The sequence below is a fragment of the Rutidosis leptorrhynchoides genome, chromosome 3 (assembly GCF_046630445.1).
Source record: "Rutidosis leptorrhynchoides isolate AG116_Rl617_1_P2 chromosome 3, CSIRO_AGI_Rlap_v1, whole genome shotgun sequence".
NCBI classification, from domain to species: Eukaryota; Viridiplantae; Streptophyta; class Magnoliopsida; order Asterales; family Asteraceae; genus Rutidosis; species Rutidosis leptorrhynchoides.
This window is the reverse complement of record NC_092335.1, coordinates 279198633-279209566: the sequence shown is the minus strand read 5'-3', so window position 1 is coordinate 279209566 and position 10934 is coordinate 279198633. Positions and strand designations below refer to the sequence as shown.

Below are 10934 nucleotides of genomic sequence, written 5' to 3'. Positions count from 1 at the left end.
TATCTTCCCTAGCTTGGAGACAAGGTTATGGACTCCACGCCAGTGACAGAGAAGTTCAGAGCATATGCGCAAGCATCTAAGCTCGCAACTCGCTCCGAATGGTATGACCTGTTTTGCCAACTTGGCGACCTTTCTCAGTCGCTTCCTTCTGACATTGCAAATGAAATATGCCCAACAGAAGAGGCACTGGAAGCACTGGCGAAGGCCAAAAAAGATGTCGAAAAGGTTATCATTCCAGCTTTAGAGGAGATTAGCCGGAAGGAGAACGTAACCTTTGAAGAAATCAAGGCACTCGAGCTATGATTTTTCGTTTGCCTAGTGTATCTGTAATCACAATCATGCATTACGTTTTTTGTATATCAACACGCTTCGCATAGCGTTTATTAATGAATTTTAATATTTCGCAGTTGCAACTTTATTTATTTATGTAGCGCTTTATTTTAAACATATTCATAACCTAGACTTTTCCTTTGCAATTTCCAACTTTTATTATTTTGCACATAATAAGCATGTACTTTCGCGAAACAATCTGTACTTGTATAAATTTATACATTATGAATCTTCTAAGTCCGCCAAAACGATCCTTAGGCAACTTGTTAGCATTGCGAAGCATATAAGTATGGCAAAATCAAATACTTAGAAAATTTTATCCTTTCGCAACAATTATTACTTAGCACAAATGGGCAATTTCATCACCTGGCTTTAAAGATAATATTTGATGAAAATCCGCATTGTTAACGCTCAAGTAGGCTTTGCATTACTTAACGAAATAATATATCTTAAAATTTTTGCAAATACTTAACTGAATTTTGCATATGAATATTACTCAGTGTTGTGATACTTAAATGTTTTTATTCTGCAAGATTTTTATTGCGCGTGGCCACACGCAGTGTTTTCTGCTTTGTATAGAAACAATCGCTTAAAACACAAGTTCAACACTTTTTATTCGCACTTTTCAAGAAATGACAATCATTAATAAAAACAATGCAATGCAGTGCACATACACTAAAATGTAACTAAGTAATCAATCATTAAAACACTTATACACTCCAAACGTTTACGCTATTTAGCGAGCACTGTATGCCCTTCAATACCAATACTTTATCGTGCAGTAATCATCGCGTACATTGGTTCAATTACCACCGAAGTTAGCGTACCAATACCATTGCAACTAGAGAACTTTACCATTCCATGCAATGTAGATGATATTGCGCCAAACAAGCGCAAAGCAGTGCGCCCAAGAATCACGTTAAACCTAGACTGATTACGCATTACATAAAGGTTTAACAAGGCTTGTCGCTTTAGTAGTTCATCGCAGTCATCCACCAATTCAATTTGCAATTCCAACTGACTAACAGGCCAAGTTGACTCCCCTGAAAAACCAGGTAGCGAAACCGCAGTAGGTTTTAGCAAAGCCCTAACATGTGCAGGCAATTTGTTGAAACACTGCTCATACATGACATCCACACTACTACCAGTATCAACATAAACTTTCATTATTATAATACCAGTGTTCGTGATGCGACAAGAAACTATAACTGGTTTATCAAGATCCGCGCTCAAGTTTATGGGAGGGAAAGTAATAGAGGCGCATTGGCAATTTGTGAATTTCTCTGATACTTGAAACACTTACATTCCGCTTTGAATTTCCACCATATTAATAACTTGTATTTCACGCAGGTTCTCCTTCTAGCTCACCATTTTAACCCCTAAATTCTTTACTGTGGGGTTTTTTCGGTCAGTTTGAACTATCACACCAGCATTTGGCACTTGTGGAGCATTAAATCCTGCGGGCAATATCATCACGTTTGCTATACTCGCAGCTCCTTGAGCTAACAAGTGATCTAATTTTCCTTGCTCAAAAGCTTCTGTGATTAATTCTGCCAAATCTTAGTATCATGACCATAGTCGTCATGAAATATGTAAAACTTGGACTTATCACGGCTGCTATTCTCTGCTAAAGGCTGAGGATCAGGAAAAGACCTCGCCACTCTTTCTTGCAAAAAAATTTCTGGTATCGGCTAAAAAGTCACTTTTTCACCCAGGTATTAAAGGCCAAAAACAAGAAAGATTCGAACTTTGTTGGCAAAATACCCACTTCGTCGGTTAAAATTGAAGAATAAGTAATTACAAAGACGGTGCAAAAGGAATCGAGAGAATCGGAGCTAAAACGAAGATTCTAGAGCGAAAACGGTGAATGACAAGAAATCAAGTTACGATCCAGGGAACCAGGCAAGCCAAACGGCCTACCAAACGGCCTGCCTGGCTCAAAAACAGCTTGCCAAATGGCTCAGACAAACGGCCCCTGCAAACGGCCTGCCAAACAGCTTGCCAAACGGCCTGCCAGCCGTTTGCAGGAAAAATCCTAGCTTATTTAAAGGGTCTTTGTCATTCATTCCAGCACACACTTTAATTCATTTCTTTCTCTCTCTTATACAACATTAGTCATACTTTCAAGGTCTTCGACTCCGTGCAGGAAATCTAGTACCCGGAGAAGAACGCCGAAGATTGTATTAGGAGCGGTCTGGAGTTTGAAGTTGTCACTTTTGTATTCGGAACTCATTTAATCTACTGGTACTTCTATCCTTTATCTTTATATAATGTCTTCTATCATTATGTTCTGTGATATTGTTGCCATAATTAGCGAGTAGTTATCTTTAGTGTATGCTATGATGTAAGCAGTTATAATGCTGAAATAATGTTATGGTTTGTGTATGTTGTTGAAATGCTTTCCGATTATGCTTTAAACTCAATCGCTTTTCCAACTAATAGAACGTAGTTATTGGCTCTGTTATTGGGAAGTCGCGAACCCCGATTCAGAGTATACTATCTGTGTCACCCCTTGGTAAGAGAAGTCTTTCGGATACAACGTAAGATCGACTGAGGCACACCGGTTGTAGTAAGTCTATCGAGCTTTGGATTCCGACTGAGAACTCCTTCGTAGTGAAACATCTGACTAAACCCTTAGTACAATGTCGGTCCCAGACCATGCTATTGTAGTCACCAAGCATGTAAACTTTGTACGTGCATGCTGAAGCATAACGGTTGTTGTAAGCTGTACCTATGCTAAGTAAGGCCATGGAAGCCAGTCAGTGTTGATTAGTACACTGCACCATAATGCGGTCTCAAGCATTGCACCCTGCTTGAGGGATTCTTAGTTAATTAAGGAACTGTTTGTTTAGACGTATAAAGGATTGGACCGTTAGGATAACCGAACGTGTTCATGGAAGTCAGCTTGACTTGGCTATGGTGTTCTTTATGGTTGAACTCTTTTTAAGGGCCTAACTATCTTTTAAAACCAATCATTAACGAAAGCATTGAAACACATCACGTCTCTCGGATATGGTAAACCATGTATTCTATTATGCTTAAGAAAGTTTAGACCTTTGTGGAATGTTAATACGTTACCCAACCGAGTCGCTCAATTGGATGAGGCGTCTGAACGTGTATGCCTGTAGTCAGACTGCAAGGGCGTCGGGGGTAAGGGAATTTGCTGTCTATTCAGAATCTTCAAGCCTATTGCATTACCCAGTGACATGTCTTATGACAGATGCGTTAGGACCAGTGTAATGAATACAAGGCCTCTACCTATTCCTAAGCCAGCATTCCATAATCTCGACAGAATAACTGATGAAATCATAGTATGCATTTACTTTAACCTTATCTGAATTACAAATTATTTCGCATTTACTTTATCTGTCTTATAAATTAATAAATCCCAAAATTAAGTAACCACTACTCCTTCATAACTATCTTAGACTTTAATATAGGTTCGATTCTACTAATATCTCAAAAATACGACTCTAGGTCATACTTTCCTTACTCATACTAAGGAGTAGTACGATTTAGGCCCCGCTAAATATAAATTTAAAATAGTACCCCCCTCTTGGTGGTTGATTCTGACGTATTGCGACCTAACGACACCGCACAAATAAAACCATCCGTTTTGGCCATATCAATTTCCTTAGGCGTCTTTGTTAACATTTGAATAATGTTGAAATATTCATTATTCTATTTTCGCGAAGAATAGCGTTCGAGCCGGTTGTATCCATGATTATCACCTTGACCTAGATATATGTCGTTACGTGGGTAACTATCGCCGCCGTTTCGCCTTGGATATCCCGAACTGCGAAAATTATCATTGTTTCCATCGCGGAAAGAATAATTATCATCTCGCCAACTTTTATCTTTACCCCATGCGCATGTAGGGGTTATAGCACTATCTTCACCACCTCTAATGTAATCATATGTTTTTTGTTGCACTTTTGCAAAAGTTGGTGGAACATCTCTTCTCAAAAGCCGCACAAGCGTCGGATGTCTTTGCGGATTGATGGCATGCAAAAAACCAGATATCTTCTGATCCTCATTCAAACTTGGTATCTTCTGGCACTCATAGATATATCGTGTAAGTAGCGCATTTAAAGTTTTTTTATTACCCTGCTTGATGTCATGGCACTCGATATGCGTCTTCTTTTGTGGTAAAAGGTTCCAAAACTGCAATAAATATTTATCGCGAAGATCGATAAAACCGATAATACTGCGGGTTTGTAGGCTATGGAACCACTCCCTTGCTGACCCTTGTAGATCCATGGGAAATACTCGGCACGTAACCGGTTCATCCCAATTATAAGTGCTTACAACTCCCTCAAACCGCTGCAAAAAATCCAATGGGTCAGTTAAGCCAGAATAAACTCCCAACGTTGCAGGTAGAATGGGCGGTGTAACAATTGGATAATCAGAAATATACTGGACAAACTTATCTGTAGCACTAGTGATTTCAGTCGCCTTTTTTGTGCGGGTATCAGTATTCTCCGCACAAAATTTAATTATCATATCTTGCAAAAAATTTGGTTGTTCAAACTTATGCTGCATTGATTTAGGCACAATGCTTTTAAAAGCATCCGCTAAGAAATTTTGAGCATTTTCTCTGCGCGTAGCATCACCTATGATAAGGAAAAGGTGTTGGTGGTCTCCTACTCTTAACATGTGGAATCTTTACAACCTCTTCCACACTGTCTGAGTCATCAGAATACTCGCTTTCCTCTCTTGGCATTTTTACAATCTTAGAATTATAGACAGAGTTGAAAACAACGCGTTGCTCTGCATCCTCACTATCGCTATTGCGATGCTCAATAACTAAGCGATCAACATGTGATCCTGAATCATTCAATGGCCATAGATAAGTACGCGGTACGCGAGATTCACGACCTTGCGCAGCATCTTTTTTGGCTTGCCCGATAGCAGCATCAACAACCTTATCCGCGTTCGAGTTTTCTTTTCCAGCCAAAATTCCGAGGCGCTTGCCTTCTGCCAAGGTTGTAAAAGACGCGAGTCGGGAACGCATCGGTCATTCCTAAAAAATGACGTGTCGGACGCAACGGAGGACGCAACGGGCGTTTACTAACGTTGACTTTTTAAAATAGTTTTATTAAATATATATTTATATATAATATTATATAGATCGAATCGTAAAATATAAATTATATTTACAATAAACATGAACAATTAACAATTATTAACAATATTACATATAAAATAAAAAAAATTGACCGAATTTGACCGACTTTGACCGACTTTCTCCGAATTTGACCGACGTTTTCCGAATTTGACCGACTTTTTCTGACTTTGACTGACTTTTTACCTTGGACTGACTTTTTAGCAACGACGCATCGGCCATGCCTGAAAAAAGACGCGTCGGTCAAGTCGGCCGACTTTTGCAACACTGCCTTCTGCAGTAGCTTAGTCGCGGACCTTTTGCAAATTTCTACACGCGACCATCTTATGAGCAGCAACCTTTAATTGCGGTTCAGCACCAGCAACATTGGCAGTAGACGCTTTGGCAAGCGGTTCATGAACCGAATTACTTGCATTAGCATTAATGTTTGCTTGAAAGCTAACTGGCAAGGCGTTCTGCAAATCATCATGCAGCACATCAGTATTCACAGAGCTGTTTGCTTGCTTCGCATTAATTGTCATGGCAAATGATCGAGTCAGCTGGTACACCTTAGCAACTTACGTGCAGATCATCAAAACAATACACGATTAAAATTAAACAAGAAATTTTACTGTTCGATTGCACGAATAAAAAAATTTCGAATTTAATTTTGAACGTGTCCCACGGATGGCGCCAAATGATCAATCCTATATTAAAGATTCTTAATTAAGAATTGAGTGCAATGAGATTAAAGTGGTGGAATGGGATTTTGATGATTGTTTTGGGCCCTGATGAACGTCTTTCACTTTATCAATCAAGTGATCAACCACCCCGATCCGGTCTTGATTATTGATTAGCATAATTCACCTTAACACAATGTAAAAATTTCTTGGGCAAAGTCACAAGTAAAAATTACAAGGGCTAGAGCAAATGACAGAGAATCAACAACCTATAAATGAGAGGCAAGGCTCTCTATTTATAGTTTTTGAAATATACACGGTGTGCGGATTAACTATTATCCGCATTGACTTAGCGAAAGGAATCCGCAATCTTTATTAATGCGCAATCTGATCCGCAAACTTAACTTTCAGCGGATCTTCCAAATCCTTTAAGCATACTTCGCGTAACTTCTGTTTTCAGCCTTTAGCACTTAAAATATACATATACAATGCTATGTATATGATAATAACCGGAAATAGGTATCAACAATGGACAATTAATTTGGAACTTTTCATAAAAGAATAGTGAACTATAGAATTTATAGAATTGAGATGTAGGAAGTACAATAATAGCTTATTTATCTTGAATTATATATGAGGTTGTATATTTATCTTAAATGACTTAGGAGGTTATTGTATGCATGCAAAATAGGCTTTGGACAACTTTCAAGTGGTCCATCAAATTTGACCCGTTTTTCCTCTATACTATTCCATGACCAATTAACCAAATCCACTAATTTAGTGAATTGCGAGAAATTTCTACCTTAATATACTCTTAGTTTGGTGGGTGCCGTCTCCACTTATCCTATATGCCTATGTATAATAGAAATAAGACCATCAAAATATTTATTTTTGCTAAGATACAGTTGGATCTAGCTATTTTTGGAAGGGTACATGTTGGGAAGTTATCCCACATCGGCCATGAGACAAAACAAATGTATCCATTTAAGTTTAAGGGGAAGTCCTTCTATCAACAATTGGTTTTAGAAAATGATAAACTCTTGGACTTATATGTTGTGCATGTTGTTTAGGGTTCAAGGTATGGATACATGCATGTTTATGTATGTATGGTTTTTTTTTTTTTTTTTTTTTTTTTTTTTTTTTTTTTTTTTTTTGGGTATGCTCGTGAACGTTTGTATGCTCGTGAACGTTTTTTTTTTTTTTGGGTTGCATCTATGTATCTTTATGGACGTATGCTCGTATGTTTTTTTTATATGTATGTATGCGTATGTAGGTATGTTAGTTTGTATGTATGTATGTGCGTATGTGCGTATGTGTGTGTGCTGGTATGTATGTATGTATGTATGTATGCATGTATGTTTGTGTGCTGGTATGTACGCAGGTATGTCCCATATATGTATGGGTTGTGTATGTTTCGGTTCTAATGTAGGTTTGTATGTATGTTGTATATATGGATGGTTATGGGGTAGGTATGTATGTTGTATGCATGTTTAGGTGTGTCTACCTTTTATGGTTATTGTTCTTTTAGTGGAGCTTTTCCCGGTATGCCTTAAGCATCTCTCAGCAGCCTAATATATATATATATATATATATATATATATATATATATATATATATATATATATATATATATATATATATATATATATATATATATATATATAAATTCTTTCCCTTTTTTTATACGGCTCTACTAAGTGTAAGTGAGGTAATAGCAAGCGTCGACTTATTGACGTCTTGACTGTACTTAGAGCCTAAATTGAACTTCAGGCATGTTCTAAACCCATGGAAAATTGATTCTACGATTTCCATGGCGTCTTTATTTATTTATTTATTTAGCTATTTTTTATTTTTATTTTTTTAAATCCCCTCTACTTTTTGGCCGGAGGTCCGCTTAGAAGCAATCTCTTTATCCGGCGAATCGAGAGAGGGATGACTCTCTCTACTCTTGTGAGTGTTTTACTCGGGGTGGAGAAATGATTTCTCTTTATTCAAGGATAGAGGATGGATTGTCTACGTCCCACCTCCCCCATACCCGATACATATGAGATTGAGTTTTGTTGTTGTTGTGATGTTGTTAGACTATACGAATTATCAATTCTGTCATGGTATCAGAGCTCAGGTAAACGGTTTTACAAAGCAAGTCCGAGTCAGGCCCCCATGAGTATGCCGCCGTCGCTACAAAGAGATTGAGTCAGGCCTTCTTCTTGCCGCCATCTCTACAACCGTTCCACGCCACGATGTGAGGGGGCGTGTTGGGAAGTTATCCCACATCTGCCATGGGACAAAACAAATGTATCCATTTAAGTCTAAGGGGAAGTCCCTCTATCACCAATTGGTTTTAGAAAAGGATGGACTCTTGGACTTATATGTTGTGCATGTTGTTAGACTATACGAATTATCAATTCTGTCAGTACCCTTAAGTCTTATTTTGGTTATATACCTAGCTATTTTTTGATTCTCTTAAGGTGGTCAATGCCTTAATGCAAGGAATGAAGCTTGTCCGGATCGACGACCCGGCCCAAAGGGGAGCAACATGCACATTTGTTCAGGGCCCAATAATTTTTTAGGCCCATTATTTTATACTTCAAAACTACGTAGCCCAATTTTTAGGAAATGGAAAAAGTACTAAACCTAGTCTTTTAGAAAATGCAAAGAAATCAGGCCCGAGAAAACATGCCCATCTTTAGTTCGTTTTGCCTTATTATTCACGAGCTGTTGATTTTATACGATATATCTTCATGTTAACACACTGATGTTGGATAATATAGTTTTTTGTTTTCTGCACATGAGTTTCAATATAGTTTTTTTTTTTTTTAGTACAGGTGATAAGAGTTCAATTCATGAAGTAATGAAACAATAAATTAAAATGGAAATAATAGTCATTATATATGTGTTACTATTGTTTTTCACTCTAATGGAGGATTATATTATAATCTATGTAAAAAGCTAATGTATTATCTTCTTAAACATTTTCCTCCCCACTCCTTTCTTTGCTAAAAAAAAATAAAAATTCAAGAATGGTTGATTAAACAATTTACTGTCATAAATGTGAGGAGAGCTTCAATAATCATTGGTTAATTATTACGGTACGTAATTATAATGTTATATTATCATATATATCAATCCACAAGATTCAATGGACAGTAAAACCGGGTCAACCTGACCCGGCCGATTCTTTATGTTTATTGATATGACGCTAATTTTTTGGTTTTTTAAAAAAATATTTAATTCATTAGGGCCATTTATTCTCCTCGCTTAGGGCATTCAAATTCTCGGGACCGACACTATTAACCACCCACACGTTCATCTCTCGCAGTTGCATAACCCGCCCCAACCGCTGGTTAGGAGGAAACCCGGCCCAATCCGAGAGCATGAGCGGTAAAACCCCTCCTCTACTGCCCCCACAATGCGATATGGGGAAGGCATCAATTGGTAAAACTCAAGGGTAAAGGGGCAACCTTATGTGTGTGATGACCCGGGAATTTCTGACCAAATTTAAACCTGAATCTTATTTGATTTCGATACGATAAACAAAGTCTGTAATGTTGAGTCTCAAAGTTTTTGAACTGTTGTCATACATTCAATTGACCTTCGACCATTCCCGACGATTCACGAATAACTATTTGTAAATAGATTCATATATATTTAAGTATGTATATATATATATATATATATATATATATATATATATATATATATATATATATATATATATATATATATATGTACATGAATATTAATTGTAAATATATAAGATTAAATATTAAATTTATTTATTTGAAAACATATATTTAATGTATTTAATTACATAATAAAACATGAATATATATATATATATATATATATATATATATATATATATATATATATATATATATATATATATATATATATATATATATATATATATATATATAATATATTAGAAATAAATAATTAAATGATTGTAATACTCGTCTGATGCTCCGATTGATATTAAACAAGTTAAATTCGAACTTATGTGATTTTAGAATAAACGGTGATCCGAAAAGAAGTTCTATAAATTTTAGGCTTACTAAAAATGTACTTAGAACCTAGTTATTAAATTTTAACATTTTTTATATTTCAACAATAAATGAGAGGGACAGTTGATGAAATTTTTATTTAATGATTTATGATCGAAGTTTATACATAATGACTAAAAATAAATAAATATATTTAATCTAAAAATTTGGGATTTTTCCAAAGACTTTTTATCCACCACTAATTTAACAACGGAGTACGATACACGGTCCGTGAAAAATGTGGGTAAACTAATTCATTCTCGTGACTGCAATAATGTTCCCTGCACATTTTTAATTTATTTAATATACTTTATAATTAATAAATTTATTAACTATTAAGATTAAAATATAATATATATATATATATATATATATATATATATATATATATATATATATATATATATATATATATATATATATATATATATATATATATATATAAGACAGATAAAGATACAGTACATATCAATATCAGTATCATTTCTCTTTCTTTCATGTGATTCTATTGTCGACCAAATGATTTATTGGGATAAAGAAGGGATATCAAAAAGTCAGTATAGTTCCATAAAATCATTTTTTGCTTGTGCTTCCTTTTATCCATCCCTTTAAATTGTATTACATGTCCACATACAGATGTAATCAACCATCGAACTACTAGCACCATCGAATCATCCATTTTAGTTCCTTTTCCTGTTTCATGATCATCACCAACCGTAATTTGCTACCCGTCTTCTTCGACAACCCCCACCTTAAACCATAACCCATCGAGTG

The 10934-nt window shown here is 35.9% G+C and overlaps 1 protein-coding gene across 1 annotated transcript; it reads right to left on the bottom strand.

Annotated features, from left to right (window-relative positions):
• Window positions 1–1101: 1101 nt before the first annotated feature.
• On the bottom strand, window positions 1102–1497 carry LOC139901011 (uncharacterized). Its single transcript, XM_071883754.1, has one exon. The coding sequence runs from the start codon at window positions 1495–1497 to the stop codon at window positions 1102–1104; it is 396 nt and encodes a 131-aa protein (XP_071739855.1).
• Between the last annotated feature and the right edge of the window lie 9437 nt (window positions 1498–10934).